This window comes from Eubalaena glacialis, chromosome 4 (assembly GCF_028564815.1).
Source record: "Eubalaena glacialis isolate mEubGla1 chromosome 4, mEubGla1.1.hap2.+ XY, whole genome shotgun sequence".
Classification (NCBI taxonomy): Eukaryota; Metazoa; Chordata; class Mammalia; order Artiodactyla; family Balaenidae; genus Eubalaena; species Eubalaena glacialis.
The window spans coordinates 31,873,210-31,889,732 of NC_083719.1; the positions used below are offsets into that span (position 1 = coordinate 31,873,210).

At 40.3% G+C, this 16,523-nt stretch overlaps 1 protein-coding gene across 4 annotated transcripts in view; it reads right to left on the reverse strand.

Annotated features, from left to right (window-relative positions):
• LIFR (LIF receptor subunit alpha) overlaps window positions 1–16,523 on the reverse strand; it is an 88,925-nt gene that overhangs the window by 14,814 nt on the left and 57,588 nt on the right. For all 4 annotated transcript variants that reach the window (XM_061189195.1, XM_061189196.1, XM_061189197.1 and 1 more), the window contains 4 exons: window positions 15,726–15,888; window positions 13,513–13,583; window positions 3,356–3,569; window positions 907–1,086 (listed from right to left, as the gene is read on the reverse strand). In XM_061189195.1, coding sequence (XP_061045178.1) covers window positions 907–1,086; window positions 3,356–3,569; window positions 13,513–13,583; window positions 15,726–15,888 — 628 coding nt within the window. The remainder of the gene's footprint in view (window positions 1–906; window positions 1,087–3,355; window positions 3,570–13,512; window positions 13,584–15,725; window positions 15,889–16,523) is intronic.

The window sequence follows — 16,523 nt, forward strand, 5'->3', positions numbered from 1 at the left end:
TCCAATGACCGGGACTCATCCTTACCATGTGACAGTGAGCAAAGTAAACGAGCAGAACGTGCTCCCTGGGAGAGAAGGGACCAGCAGCCGCTTGCTCTCCGGAACTTCACTGACATGTGAGGGAGAGCCGAGAGGGGGAATGACGTCAAGAAGCTTCACTACCAACTGGTTCCAGAATACCCACAGGTAAAGGCACAATCCACTCTCACCAGTTACTCAGAAGGAACAGTGATAGTGGAGAGAGGGCCAGAATTCCAAAGGACAAGGCTGGTTCAGCCTGTAGGTTACCACATACCCCTCCTGGTTGCGTCATCTCAAGGGCAGCCCACCATGCGGGGCTCGCGGCTCCTGAGCTGTCAGGCACTGGGAGCTGCCCCTTCCCTGCTACGCCCGTGCCGCCCCTCCTCCCGCCCCCGACCTACATCAGGGTACATGGTAACGGCTGCAACTCCTTTGTGCTCAGTAACCTGGGCCCTGGGCAAACAAGGGCAAAAGGATGGTGAGCGACACCATTACAATTATAAATAATGCTGTGTTGAACACTCAGATGTAAGTCTGTGCTGCTCTCGGATTACTTCTTAGAATAAACTCCTAGACAAGTAATGACTAGATCAAAGCCTACGAATGTTTCACACACATACTGCCACAAACTACCTTCCAGAAAAGTTAAACCAATCCACACGCAGCCCAGCGGTGAGGGGACAGTCACTGCAGTGCAACCAGTCACTCCGTATGCTGCTCTTTTTAAAAGCATTTTTTTTGGTAGGGAGCACGCTGGAGTGTATACGGAAGTAGAAACATAATGGTGTACACATGAAACTTACATAATGTTATAAACCAACGTTACCCTAATAAAACGTAAATTTTAAAAATATCTTTAAAGAACTTTAATTGCGAGACACTCACCAGATTCTATTATAGTTTCAGTGCTGTTCGAAGGGACTTTTTTCCAGTCCATGAGGCAGGGTTCAGACCGAGATGAGTTACACCACTTAATTACATAGTCACAAGTCACGTTGGGGTCATAATTCCAAGTGAGAAGAATCCCATTTCCCATTCTAACAGCCTGCTCTATCTTGAGATCATCTTCAAGAAAGAAGGATACATTACCAGTGTTAAAAATAATGTTTTAAGGTAAATCTCATGAAAATGGGCAAGAGTTATAAAAATCACTTCACCGTGCAGACATTGCAAAATAGTGCTAAACTAGATAAACCTTTAGCAAAGTTTAGAAGTGCTGCTCTGTTGTTTTCGTTTTAACTATGGCAATTACCTGTGCATATATATTAACTCAGCAGATGGAAAAAAAAACAATGAAAAAGCACCTAGGATCAAGCAGTGACATAACTGGGCCGGGACACGAGGATCAAGAGCCATGAAGGATGGGGCAGAGGGAATACAGGCACTAGAGGGTGGCATGGCAGCTCGGGGGCGAGGGGAGAGGCAGGCGGGAGGCTGGTGAAGAGCACGCGTGGGTGTCAGAATCCCCCGTCTCCTTGTCTACTGTGGGTGTGAGCTCCACGAGAGCAGACGGGGGCTTGTGCCTGCAACTCCAGCCCTGAGCACAGGCCATGCAAAGCAGGAGCACGATGACACGCAGTGAATGAGTGGGTGGGCCAGCCCCTCTCTTCCTTTCAAGGGAGACTGCTACCCCCCTGGGTGGGCTGAAGGCATTGTGAAGGCAGGACAGTGATGAAATGCTGTGGGATGGGATGGGATGGGATGGGATGGGATGGTCGGTGTGGGCAGAGAGGGGAAAGCATCCGCGGAGCACGGATGGGTGAGGTGCAGAGGCTGGCAGAAGGGGGCCGTGGTGAGGTTTGGTTTCCTCATCCTGCCAGATCTCAGCCTAGGCGATAAGGGAGGCCCAAGGTTGGGGGTGAGGAATTAGCATGGGTTAGGACAGCGTGGCCAAAGGGAGAGGGAAATTTTCCAAGAAATAGGGGAAAGAAGTAATTTCTCTAACTGATGTATATTTAAGGGTTCAGTAAAAAGCCATGGAAAGGTTTTTTGAACAAAGTTTGCATTCATAAGCATCTACTACTGGACACAAGACAACAACTTGGCTGGGAATACAGAAGACTTTGGATATGACAGCTTCTTGACTCAATGTGACTGAAAATCCACAAGGTAACCTGCACTGAGGCTGCAAGGCCTCTGACGCGGGAAATCCTCAAGGAACAATGATTTGGTCAGAGCTGCATTAACTGTCTGAAAGCTGATAGCCAGACCATTGTTAGTTCTGTAAATTACTGTGTCCTGACGGACACACAAAAAACGTAGGAATATAGTTCTTGAATTAAAAGATAACATAGCGAGAGCCATTAAATACCTAATTTAAATCAGCAGGTTATCTTGCTATGGGTGTTCACATCTCTCTCCCTTTTCTTTCTTTTGACTCCATACCACTGCCTGCAGACCTCTCTTCTCCAGTATGCACAGCTATCTGGGCTCTGGATGATATTGTGTGTCTCAGAATGTACGGTGTGTCCCCAATCCCTTCCTTCTAATGTGCCCACAACAGACTGAAACAAAGAACCAGTTACGTAACAAGCAGTAAGACACTGCCTAAAGCAAGAACTGGAAAGATACTTAGGACCCAAACTGGACCAATTTTTCTGCCTCTCCAAGTGGGTAGTCATAGAAAGGTGCTCCCATATTAGGGTGGGATAGCAAGGGGGACCAGGGAATGACTCAGGAAGAGGAGTTAACTAGGAGAAGAGGCAGGAGTGGCCACTGAAAACTTGTGACTCAAAAAGCTGTCAAGACAGCTAAGGAGGAACAGACTAGTCACTGGTAATCCATCTAATTTACAGGGGGGCACTAAGGAATTTTAAAATTATACTGCAGTTGTTTTTTTAAAGCTTACACTGAAGATCTAATTTAGACTTTAAGAATTTCTTATCAATAAAGGATTCCTATTAATAAAGAATGCCTTATCAACAGAGCTGCCATTTAAAATGAGTATTTGTTCCTGCCTGACAGTTTGAAAATAGCCTAGCTGACGTAAGTATCAACTGTCATGGTCTTGGGGAGATATGTGAAAATGTTATCTGAATGAACTGTTAAGATATTTCTAAGAGTAACATCCACTACCATAACTCTACAACATTACGTGTTAAAGTAACTGGGTTTAGTAATATTTTATCCATCAGTGTAGATGCTTCAAGTCAATACTAATGACTGCTGCCTCTCAACATTAATACGTGACATTAATCTGCCTGTTCCTCCTTACACATCAGCAGCAGCAGGGTATATGAGAAGAAAGCTGACATTTATGAGAGCAAGCAACACCTTCCAAATGTTTCACCTTAATTTCTTGTTCTTATACACTACTTTTATCTTAAGTACTCACCATTTGGAATTTCCATACTAGCTATTTTAGAAGGTGGCGATGAGCCCACAGAATTTTTTGCCACCACACTGATGATGTAGTCATTTTTATCAAGTTGTATTTCTGCCTTATGTTGAGGATCAGGAATTTCAGAAAGGGATTGTGTTTCCTCGTCTGATGAACATGACACATTATAGGAAAGTATTTTTCCATTAGCTTCATTAATGGGTAAAGGCTACAAAAACAGAAAAATAAATTGTTATAAAAACCTGCGAGGAGTGATTATGTGACAAGGCAAGGCCATCAAGTCTAAACTGGACACTCTGCTAATCCTAACAAAGTAATGTTAGAAAAGATGAAGTTGTTAACAGTGCACAACACAGATTTAAAATCCACTGAGATAAATCGCGAAAGTGATGCTGAAGAAAAACTACACTTGCTGTAAGCAGTAAGAGCACACAGAAATATAAAAATTAAGTAACAAAATATTTAGCCTCATATTTTTCAGAAGTAAACCAAAAGAAGTGATGAGCAACATTCCTCTACTTAAAAAATAAATATTAAAAAGTATGGCATCATGTTTTTTTAAAGTTACTGTTTTCTCATTTTAAAGTAGTACTTGCTCATTATAGAAAACGTGGAAAATACTAAAAAGTTGGAAGAAAGCAAGAAAAATCTCCCATATTCCCATCTCTTAAATACTCTTACATTGTGATATTTCCTTCAAGTTGTTTTCCTAGATGGAGATTTTTATTAAAATTGTTTCAATCATACTATACAATTTACATCTTTTTTCACTCTTCTATAATACACACTTGTCCATAATACAGTTATATACATTTTAATAGCTTTATATTTCATGTAGCATTTTTAGCACTTTACTTGAATATTCCTTAAATAAGTGAAATTTAAGGCGTTCCCAATTTTTCACAATACTAAAATAAATCTTTTGGTGCAACATTTTTTTTTCGTGGCTAGGATTAATTCTTTAATGTGAGTTCCCAAAATTGGACATACTGGATAAAAGGAAATAAACATTCAAACTTTTTTTTTTTTAACATCTTTATTGGAGTATAATTACTTTACAATGGTGTTAGTTTCTGCTTCATAACAAAATGAATCAGCTATACATATACATATATCCCCGTATCTCCTCCCTCTTGCTTCTCCCTCCCACCCTCCCTATCCCACCCCTCTAGGTGGTCACAAAGCACCCGAGCTGATCTCCCTGTGCTATGCGGCTGCTTCCCACTACCATCTATTTTACATTTGGTAGTTGTATATATGTCCATGCCATTCTCTCACTTCGTCCCAGCTTCCCCTTCCCCTTCCCCGTCTCCTCAAGTCCATTCTCAATGTCTGGGTCTTTATGCCTGTCCTGCGCCTAGGTTCTTCAGAAACATTTGTTTTTTTTTTAAGATTCCATATAGATGTGTTGGCATACGGTATTTGTTTTTCTCTTTCTGACTTACTTCACTCTGTATGACAGACTCTAGGTCCATCCACCTCATTACAAATAACTCAATTTCATTTCTTTTTATGGCTGAGTAATATTCCATTGTATATATGTGCCACAACTTCTTTATCTATTCATCTGTCAATGGACACTTAGGTTGCTTTCATGTCCTGGCTATTATAGATAGAGCTGCAATGAACATTATGGTACATGACTCTTTTTGAATTATGGTTTTCTCAGGGTATTTGCCCAGTAGTGGGATTGCTGGGTCGTATGGTAGTTCTATTTTTAGTTTTCTAAGGAACCTCCATAGTGTTCTCCATAGTGGCTGTATCAATTTACATTCCTACCAACAGTGCAAGAGGGTTCCCTTTTCTCCACACCCTCTCCAGCATTTATTGTTTGTAGATTTTTTGATGACGGCCATTCTGACTGGTGTGAGGTGATACCTCACTGTAGTTCTGATTTGCATTTCTCTAATAATTACTGATGTTGAGCATCCTTTCATGTGTTTGTTGGCAATCTGTATATCGTCTTTAGAGACATGTCTGTTTAGGTTTTCTGCCCATTTTTGTATTGGGTTGTTTGTTTTTTTTGATATTGAGCTGCATGAGCTGCTTGTAAATTTTGGAGATTAATCCTTTGTCAGTTGCTTCATTTGCAAATATTTTCTCCCGTTCTGAGGGTTGTCTTTACATCTTGTTTATGGTTTCCTTTGCTGTGCAAAAGCTTTTAAGTTTCATTAGGTCCCATTTGTTCATTTTTGTTTTTGTTTCCATTTCTCTAGGAGGTGGGTCAAAAAGGATCTTGCTGTGATTTATGTCATAGAGTGTTCTGCCTATGTTTTCTTCTAAGAGTTTTATAGTCTCTGGACTTACATTTAGGTCTTTAATCCATTTTGAGTTTATTTTTGTGTATGGTGTTAGGGAGTGTTCTAATTTCATTCTTTTACACGTAGCTGTCAAGTTTTCCCAGCACCACTTATTGAAGAGGCTGTCTTTTCTCCATTGTATGTTCTTGCCTCCTTTATCAAAAATAAGGTGACCATACGTGCATGGGTTTATCTCTGGGCTTTCTATTCTGTTCCATTGATCTATATTTCTGTTTTTGTACCAGTACCACACTGTCTTGATTACTGTAGCTTTGTAGTATAGTCTGAAGTCAGGGAGCCTGATTCCTCCAGCTCCGTTTTTCTTTCTCAACATTGCTCTGGCTATTCGGGGTCTTTTGTGTTTCCACACAAATTGTGAAATTTTTTGTTCTAGTTCTGTGAAAAATGTCCTTGGTAGTTTAATAAGGATTGCAATGAATCTGTAGATTGCTTTGGGTAGTACAGTCATTTTCACAATGTTGATTCTTCCAATCCAAGAACATGGTATATCTCTCCATCTGTTTGTACCATCTTTAACTTCTTTCAACAGTGTCTTATAGTTTTCTGCATACAGGTCTTTTGTCTCCTTAGGTAGGTTTTATTCCTAGGTATTTTATTCTTTTTGTTGCAATGGTAAATGGGAGTGTTTTCTTAATTTCTCTTTCAGATTTTTCATCATTAGTGTATAGCAATGCAAGAGATTTCTGTGCATTAATTTTGTATCCTGCTACTTTACCAGATTCATTGATTAGCTCCAGTAGTTTGCTGGTAGCATCTTTAGGATTCTCTATATATACTATCATGTCATCTGCAAACAGTGACAGCTTTACTTCTTTTCCGATTTGGATTCCTCTTATTTCTTTTTCTTCTCTGACTGCTGTGGCTAAAACTTCCAAAACTATGTTGAATAACAGTGGTGAGAGTGGACAACCTTGTCTTGTTCCTGATCTTAGAGGAAATGGTTTCAGTTTTTCACCATTGAGAACGATGTTGGCTGTGTGTTTGTCATATATGGCCTTTATTATGTTGAGGAAAGTTCCCTCTATGCCTACTTTCTGGAGGGTTTTTTATCATAAAACGGTGTTGAATTTTGCTGAAAGCTTTTTCTGCATCTATTGAGATGATCATATGGTTTTTCTCCTTCAATTTGTTAATATGGTTTATCACGTTGATTGATTTGCGTTATTGAAGAATCCTTGCACTCCTGGGATGAAACCCACTTGATCATGGTGTATGATCCTTTTAAAGTGCTGTTGGATTCTGTTTGCTACTATTTTGTTGAGGATTTTTATATCTATGCTCATCAGTGATATTGGCCTGTAGTCTTCTTTCTTTGTGACATCTTTGTCTGGTTTGGTAACAGGGTGATGGTGGCCTTGTAGAATGAGTTGGGGAGTGTTCCTCCCTCTGCTATATTTTGGAAGAGTTTGAGAAGGATAGGTGTTAGCTCTTCTCTCAATGTTTGATAGAATTCGCCTGTGAAGCCATCTGGTCCTGGGCTTTTGTTTGTTGGAAGATTTTTAATCTCAGTCTCAATTTAAGTGCTTGTGATTGGTCTGTTTATATTTTCTATTTCCTCCTGGTTCAGTCTCGGAAAGTTGTGCTTTTCTAAGAATTTGTCCATTTCTTTCAGGTTGTCCATGTTGTTGGCATATAGTTGCTTGTAGTAATCTCTCATGATCCTTTGTATTTCTGCAGTGTCAGTTGTTACTTCTCCTTTTTCATTTCTAATTCTATTGATTTGAGTCTTCTCCCTTTTTCTCTTGATGAGTCTGGCTAATGGTTTATCAATTTTGTTTATCTTCTCAAAGAACCAGCTTTTAGTTTTATTGATCTTTCCTATCGTTTCAATCATTTCTTTTTCATTTATTTCTTATCTGATCTTTATGATTTCTTTCCTTCTGCTAACTTGGGTTTTTTTTTGTTCTTCTTTCTCTAATTGCTTTAGGTGTAAGTTTAGGTTATTTATTTGAGATGTTTCTTGTTTCTTGAGGTAGGATTGTATTGCTATAAACCTCCTTCTTAGAACAGCTTTTGCTGCATCCCGTAGGTTTTGGGTTGTCGTGTTTTCATTGTCATTTGTTTCTAGGTATTTTTTGATTTCCTCTTTGATTTCTTCAGTGATCTCTTGGTTATTTAGTAGTGTATTGTTTAGCCCCCATGTGTTTGTATTTTTTACAGATTTTTTCCTGTAATTGGTATCTAGTCTTATAGCATTGTGGTCAGAAAAGATACTTGATCAGATTTCAATTTTCTTAAATTTACCAAGGCTTCATTTGTGACCCAAGATATGATCTACCCTGGAGAATGTTCCATGAGCACTTGAGAAGAAAGTGTCTTCTGTTGTTTTTGGAAGGAATGTCCTATAAATATCAATTAAGCCCATCTTGTTTAATGTATCATTTAAAGCTTGGGTTTCCTTAATTATTTTCATTTTGTATGATCTGTCCATTGGTGAAAGTGGGGTGTTAAAGTCCCCTACTATGATTGTGTTACTGTCGATTTCCCCTTTTATGGCTGTTAGCATTTGCCTTATGTATTGAGGTGCTCCTATGTTGGGTGCATAAATATTTACAATTGTTATATCTTCTTCTTGTATCGATCCCTTGATCATTATATAGTGTCCTTCTTTGTCTCTTGTAATAGTCTTTAAAGTCTATTTTGTCTGATATGAGAATTGCTACTCCAGCTTTCTTTTGATTTCCATTTGCATGGAATATCTTTTTCCATCCCCTTTCAGTCTGTATGTGTCCCTAGGTCTGAAGTGGGCTCTTATAGACAGTATATATACAGGTCTTGCTTTTGTATCCATTCAGCCAGTCTATGTCTTTTGGTTGGAGCATTTAATCCATTTACATTTAAGGCAGTTATAGATATGTATGTTCCTATTACCATTTTCTTAATTGTTTCGGGTTTGTTATTGTATGTCTTTTCCTTCTCTAGTGTTTCTGGCCTAGAGAAGTTCCTTTAGCATTTGTTTTAGAGCTGGTTTGGTGGTGCTGAATTCTCTTAGCTTTTGCATATCTCTAAAGTTTGTAATTTCTCTGTCAAATCTGAATGAGATCCTTGCTGGGTAGAGTAATCTTGGTTGTAGGTTTTTCCCTTTCATCACTTTAAATATGTCCTGCCACTGCCTTCTGGCTTGCAGAGTTTCTCCTGAAAGGTCAGCTGTTAACCTTATGGGGATTCCGTTGCATGTTAATTGTTGCTTTTCCTGCTGCTTTTAATATTTTTTCTTTGTATTTAATTTTTGATAGTTTGATTAATATGTGTCTTGGCATGTTTCTCCTTGGATTTATCCTGTATGGGACTCTCTGTGCTTCCTGGACTTGATGACTATTTCCTTTCCCATATTAGGGAAGTTTTCAACTATAATCTCTTCAAATATTTTCTCAGTCCCTTTTTTTTTTCTCTCTTCTTCTTCTGGGACCCCTATAATTCGAATGTTGGTGCATTTAATGCTGTCCCAGAGGTCTCCGAGACTGTCCTCAATTCTTTTCATTCTTTTTTCTTTATTCTGCTCTGTGGTAGTTATTTCCACTATTTTATCTTCCAGCTCACTTATCCGTTCCTCTGCCTCAGTTATTCTGCTATTCATTCCTTCTAGAGAATTTTTAATTTCATTTATTGTGTTGTTCATCATTGTTTGCTCTTTAGTTCTTCTAGGTCCTTGTGAAATGTTTCTTGTATTTTCTCCATTCTATTTCCAAGATTTTGGATCTTTACTATCATTACTCTGAAATCTTTTTCAGGTAGACTGCCTATTTCCTCTTCATTTGTTTGGTCTGGTGGGTATTTACCTTGCTCCTTCATCTGCTGTGTATTTCTCTGTCTTCTCATTTTGCTTAACTTACTGTGTTTGGGGTCTCCTTTTCGCAGGCTGCAGCTTCATAGTTCCCGTTGTTTTTGGTGTTTGCCCCCAGTGGGTAAGGTTGGTTCAGTGGGTTGTGTAGGCTTCCTGGTGGAGGGGACTGCTGCCTGTGTTCTGGGGGATGAGGCTGGATCTTTTCTTTCTGGTGGGCAGGACTGCGTCCAGTGGTGTGTTTTGGGGTGTCTGTGACCTTATTATGATTTTAAGCAGCCTCTCTGCTAATGGGTGGGGTTGTGTTCCCGTCTTGCTAGTTGTTTGGCATAGGGTGTCCAGCACTGGAGCTTGCTGGTCGTTGAGTGCAGCTGGGTCTTAGCGTTGAGATGGAGCTCTCTGGGAGAGCTTTCGCCGTTTGGTATTACGTGGAGCTGGGAGGTCTTGGTGGACCAATGTCCTGAACTCGGCTCTCCCACCTCAGAGGCTCAGGCCTGACACCCGGCCAGAGCAACAAGACCCTGTCAGCCACACAGCTCAGAAGAAAAGGGAGAAAAAAAGAAAGAAAAAAATAAAATAAAATAAAATAAAGTTATTAAAATACAAAATAAAGAAAATTATTAAAAATAAAAAAAATTGGGTGTCGCTGGTGGCGCAGTGGTTGATAATCCACGTGCCAATGCAGGGGACACGGGTTCGAGCCCTGGTCCGGGAAGATCACACATGCCGTGGAGCAACTAAGCTCGTGTGCCACAACTTCTGAGCTTGCACTCCAGAGCCGGCGAGCCACAGCTACTGAAGCCTGCGCGCCTAGGGCCCGTGATCCACAACAAGAGAAGCCACTGCAATGAGAAGCCTGTGCACAGCAACAAAGAGTAGCTCCCGCTCGCCACAACTAGGGAAAAGCCCGCGCGCAGCAAGAAAGACCCAATGCAGCCAAAATGAAATAAATAAATAAATGTATAAAAAAATAAATTAAATAAATAAATAAACAAGGAAAAAGTAATAAAGAAGAAAAAAAAAGAAAGAAGGGAGTAACCAAACCCAAAAATAAATCCACCAATGATAACAAGTGCTAAAAACTATACAAAGAAAACAAAAAAAAAATGGACAGACACACCCCTAGGACAAATGGTAAAAGCAAAGCTATACAGACAAATTCACACAAAGAAGCATACACATACACACTCACAAAAAGAGAAAAAGGAAAAAAAAAATATATCTATATAAAAAAAAAAAGGAAGAGAGCAACCAAATCAATAAACAAATCTACCAATGATAATAAACTCTAAATACTAAACTAAGATAAACATAAAACCAGAAACAAATTAGATGCAGAATGCAAACCCCAAATCTACAATTGCTCCCGAAGTTCACTGCCTCAATTTTGGGATGATTCGTTGTCTATTCAGGTATTCCACAGATGCAGGGTACATCAAGTTGATTGTGGAGATTTAATCCGCTGCTCCTGAGGCTTCTGGGAGCGATTTCCCTTTCTCTTCTTTGTTCGCACAGCTCCTGGGGTTCAGCTTTGGATTTGGCCCCACCTCTGTGTGTAGATCACCTGAGGGCGTCTGTTCCTGCTCAGACAGGATGGGGTTAAAGTAGCAGGTTATTAGGGGGCTCTGGCTCACTCAGGCCGGGGGGAGGGAGGGGTATGGAGTGTGGGGCGAGCCTGCGGCGGCAGAGGCCAGCGTGATGTTGCAACAGCCTGAGGCGCGCCGTGTGTTCTCCCGGAGAAGTTGTCCCTGGATCACGGGACCCTGGCGGTGGCGGGCTGCACAGGCTCCTGGGAGGGGAGGTGTGGATAGTGACCTGTGCTTGCACACAGGCTTCTTGGTGGCGGCAGCAGCAGCCTTAGCGTCTCATCCCCGTCTCTGCTGTTCACGCTGATAGCCGTGGCTCGCGCCCATCTCTGGAGCTCATTTAGGCAGTGCTCTGAATCCCTTCTCCTCGTGCACCCCAAAACAATGCTCTCTTGCCTCTTAGGCAGTTCCAGACCTTTTCCCAGACTCCCTCCCCTGCTAGCTGTGGCGCACTAGCCCCCTTCAGGCTGTGTTCATGCAGCCAACCCCAGTCCTCTCCCTGGGATCTGACCTCCGAAGCCCGAGCCTCAGCTCCCAGCCCACACCTGCCCCGGCGGGTGAGCAGACAAGCCTCTCAGGCTGGTGAGTGCTGGTCGGCACCGATCCTCTGTGCGGGAATCTCTCCGCTTTGCCCTCCGCACCCCTAATGCTGTGCTCTCCTCCGTGGCTCCGAAGCTTCCTCCCCCCGCCACCCCCTGTGTCCACCAGTGAAGGGGCTTCCTAGCATGTGGAAACTTTTCCTCCTTCACAGCTCCCTCCTAGAGGTGCAGGTCCTGTCCCTGTTCTTTTGTCTCTGTTTTTTTCTTTTTTTCTTTTGCCCTACCCAGGTACGTGGGGAGTTTCTTGCCTTTTGGGAAGTCTGAGGTCTTCTGCCAGTGTTCAGTAGGTGATCTCCACATCTTACTCCTCTGCCATCTTGAAGGTCTCCCTCACATTCAAACTTCTTTATTTATATAGCTAAACTTCTTTTTAAAATAATTGCTCCAATTTATATAGCAATGCATGGGACCCTCTGATCCAGACTGACACTGACATTAATACTCTGCTGAAGACACTGCTCCAACAGAGGTCCCCGACGGCTCTCCGATGGCCTGGTCCAGTGGACATGTTACCATCCTAAGACTTGTGGGTTTCATTTGACACTATTCATTCCTTCACACATCCCCCTCCACTGGTTTCTGCAAAAGCTATTTTCTTCTGGTCTTCCTGCCTCTCTGGCCTTCCCAATCTCCCCTGCTGGATCCTCCTCCTTTGCTGGTCCTTTATATCCTGCCATCACCTACAGTTCCACTCTTGGCCTCTTTCAGCCCTGCGTGCTCTCCCTGAGTGATCCCATTTATATGCTTACTCACAGCTATGTCTTTAGCTCTGACCTCTCCCGAGCTCCAGAGCCTTACATCAAACCACCTCCTACTGAACTGTACTCAGATATCCTTGTGGCACATGTTTAAAAAACTCAACATGTCCAAAACAACTTAATTTTCCAACCAAATATGGCAGAACCATCAACTAGTCACTGAAGTTAGAATCCAAATCGATTCAATATTTTTAATCCTTGGTTAAACATTTATCTCGTTTGAACAATATTCTAAACTTCCTCACATTGAAGTAATTTATATAATCGTTACTATATTATTGTGAAATCTGACAGACAACTGAGGGTAGCCAGGGGATTTGCTAATCAAGAGTAAGAGGGGATGCACAGTCATATACGGACAACCTCGAAGCAATGGAATGTGTACACAACTTGCTCACAGACTTCAAAGATTTACTTAAAGCTGTAAAGATGTCAACTTTTTATAAAAATAATAGTTTAAATTTCAATAACAAAATTCACTGTTTAAAAGAATCTGGTTATAACTGTTCCTATGAAATCTGGTGTAGAAGACAATTGTTCGTGGTTTTGATGTTCATAAATCAGATTAAAAAATACAGCAACAAAAACATTTGCTCTGGTAAGAAAAAGCTAGTAAAACATAATGCAATTCATATTTTATCTAAAATTTTAGAAAACCATGTAAAACTTTTTAATTGTCATATTATAATGCAATTTACTTAGGGGACAACAAATTACACATGATATATATAAAAAGTTGGTTTCCTAGTCACTGAAGTGAAAATGCAACATAAACACTTGAGATTCTAACTTGTGGTTTCTGGCTGCATTTCTGACTAAAGTGAGAGAGATGGAATTCATAAAATCCTCAGTCCTTTACAGGCCTCATAAAATCAAACTAAAGAATGCTCAGCTCTTGACACAGAGATCCTCACTACAGTGACTGTGGTGCATCTGCAGTGATGTGGAATCTGGGGCTTTTAGAAGCCGGTTACATTCTCAGCAATACTGTATGCTAAGCCAGTCTGGGAAATCCTGGCTGCCTGATAACCCAGGTACCATATGTAAGTTAAGTAGTTCAGCATAATAAAGTTATTTAAATATTCAAGGAAGAATTAGATATTTACCTTCCAATATATTATTAAATTTTTTCCATCAGAACTCCACTCTCTCCAAGTATCTGGTCCCTTTGAAGGAACTAGAAGAGAGATTTAAAAGTTAGTATTTGAAGATGCATACTATGTCAGTTGATAAGAACAATAAGTGGGATGGTGGTATTTGAAATTTTTGTCTAGGTTTTTGAAATTCTCAATAAAAATGTGAAGAAGTCAGTGGCTTCCACTTAGAAAATGGAGCAATGGAAAAGCTGAGCTCCAAATGTCTACAAAACACAAGGCCCCTTACAATGGGTTAAAATCACCCTCAAGTCCCTCAAAAATGGGTTCAAGGCTGCCTCTCCATCTCACATCCGTCTCCCTCCCCTTACTCAAGCTGGCTCTGGCTACACACTGGCTTCCTGGTTGTTCCTCAAACATGCCAAGGACACCTGCCCCAGGCTTTCTGCACTTCCTATGTCCTCTATTCCTCTGCCTAGAACTTGCCTTCTCTGAATTAACCACGTAGCTTCCTTCACCACCTCCTTTATATCTCAGATCAAGTGTCACCTTATTAGTGAAGTCTCTTCCAGCTGCTCTATTTAAAATTGCAACCCCCCCCTCCTCAACCGCCTGGCCTTCATTCCCTAGCCTTCTCTCTAGGTTTTATTTTTTTCTGTGGCACTCACTGCCACCCAATACGCTATTATATACATATTTTAAAAACTCATTTCTAATCCTCTATCCTATAAACTCCATGGGCAGAGACTGCTGTTTTATTCACTGCTATATTCCTAGTAACTAGAACAATTCCTGACACATGGTGGACACCCAACAAGTATTTGTTAAATGAATTAATGCCTTCATCTTAATGAGGCGTAAATACAATGCTTCCTCTTGGCAACAACAGCTCACAACTGAAAGCAAAAGCAGCCAGTCTCCAACATGACCAATGATATTGGTCTCGCTTCCTGACATTCACGCCCTTGTGTGGTCCCTCCCACACTGTATCAGCGTTGGCCTGTGTGACAAGTAGGGTACGGCAGATGTGATGTATGTCCCTTCTGAGGCTAGGACATAAAAGACATTGTGGAGGCTGCCTTGTTCTCTCTTTGATCACTAAGTCTGGGAGCTGCTGGCTGCCATGTTGAGGACACTCCGGCAGCCCTATGGAGAGGCCCGCGTGGTGAGGAACTGAGGCCTCCTGCCAACAGGCATGTGACTGAACCATCCTGAAAGCCAATCCTCTAGCCCCAATCAAGCCTGCAGCCCCTACCCACATCCCGACTGTAGCCTCAGCTAAGCTGTCTGAATTTCTGATCCACAGACACTGTGAGATAACAAATGTTTGCTGTTTTAAGCCACTGAGTTCTGAGGTAATTTGTCATAGCAACAGATAACTAGTATACTCTCTCCCTGGACTCAAGCATGATCCAAATAATTCTTACGTGTGCTGTCAGGATCCTCTCTCATCTTTCTAGTCTTCATGTGGAGAGACAAAATCTGGGTTAATACCTGTCCTTTTTTGTCTTACTGTTTGTTAAATTTTTTGGAAGAAGTTTTATAGTCCCTATATTATATAGTTCAAATAAAGCTTTTGCTATCTTTTGTTGAATGATTTCTGAAAATTACACCTATTTCTAAATTTTTTGCTTTGTTTTAAAGCTGACATCTGCTTAATCAAGAATAGTATCTCATTCTGTCTTTAGAAGTTACCATACTTAGAAAACCAGTTACCTGATTTTATAGATATATTGACCTGGGTGTACCACAGAAACTAAAGTTCAAGAACTTGTAGTCCCATCCATTTCTCAGGCCTAGGTCACAAATAAAAATTCCACCAAATTAGCTTTATTAATAATTGTTTTCAATAAAGAGACACTCTAAATAGGTTATTAAAACTCCAGGAATAGGAGGAAAGAGTGTGAGAAAAATCACTCTAAAATCTTACTACGGTTTCAAGTTTGGTTTCCTATGTATCATTTTAATATAGCTGCAATCATATTGTGGATAGGGTAGCCTAGTCCCTTCACATAACACATGCCAAGCATTTTTCCATATTATCACAAAACTTGAAAAACCATCATTTAAAATGTCTGTATGATATTTTACTAGCAGGTATTATATAGTTACACAATTTATCTAAACATTCTCCTGCTTTTAGTCACTCTGGTGACATTTTCTTTTAAAAACAAAATTTCAGGATCCATAGTAATGATTAGCCATAAGTCATTCAGTTAACTCACTGGCTTCTGTGGTTAAATATTGTTTTTCATTGCTCCACTTGCTCCACTTCCAGAAGGGGTCAGCACAACAACGAATCCGAAAAGTATATACGGTATATGGATTTAACTTATCCACAGCAGCAAGATAACTTGAATTTTCTATTCCTCTCATTGTGACATTCCGCTATTAGAAACAAATATATATATTACATATATAATATCACATGTATATGAATACATACATATACGCATATATTTTTTTTAGAAGAAAGCCTCCCAAATTTGTAACATAAATTGACTGAATGTCATAAGAGTTTACCTCTATAAAACCAAAGACAGTTCATCCACTATATTTTAATTCTTATATAAATGCCAAATCAGTGAAATTATGTTCTGCAACAGCAATAAATAAAATTGAGTATCTTTTTAGTCCAAATGTTGGATCTAAGTAATAATGGTCAATTAATTATGCAGAGAAGATGATATTCAGTCAATGGTTAATGGTAATGCAATATGCCTTAATATAACTTAGTAATCTAAGATGACCTTGAGGATTAAATACATTATTCAGACGATATTTGGAAACTGACTGGAGGCAGGCATCATCTTATGCATCTTTTTTTATATGGCACTTAGAACCTCTAGTGTGGTGCTAAACATGTAGACTATTCAACAAATATTTAAACTAAATAAATTAAGATGAAGCAATTCTAAACAAATTTGAGGATTTGCATGCCTCAGGAAAGTCTCTGAGTTCCCAATTACTTATTGCAAAGAAGCTTTTTGGGTTACGTTTTGCAGTTTGACTGATTTTCTAGA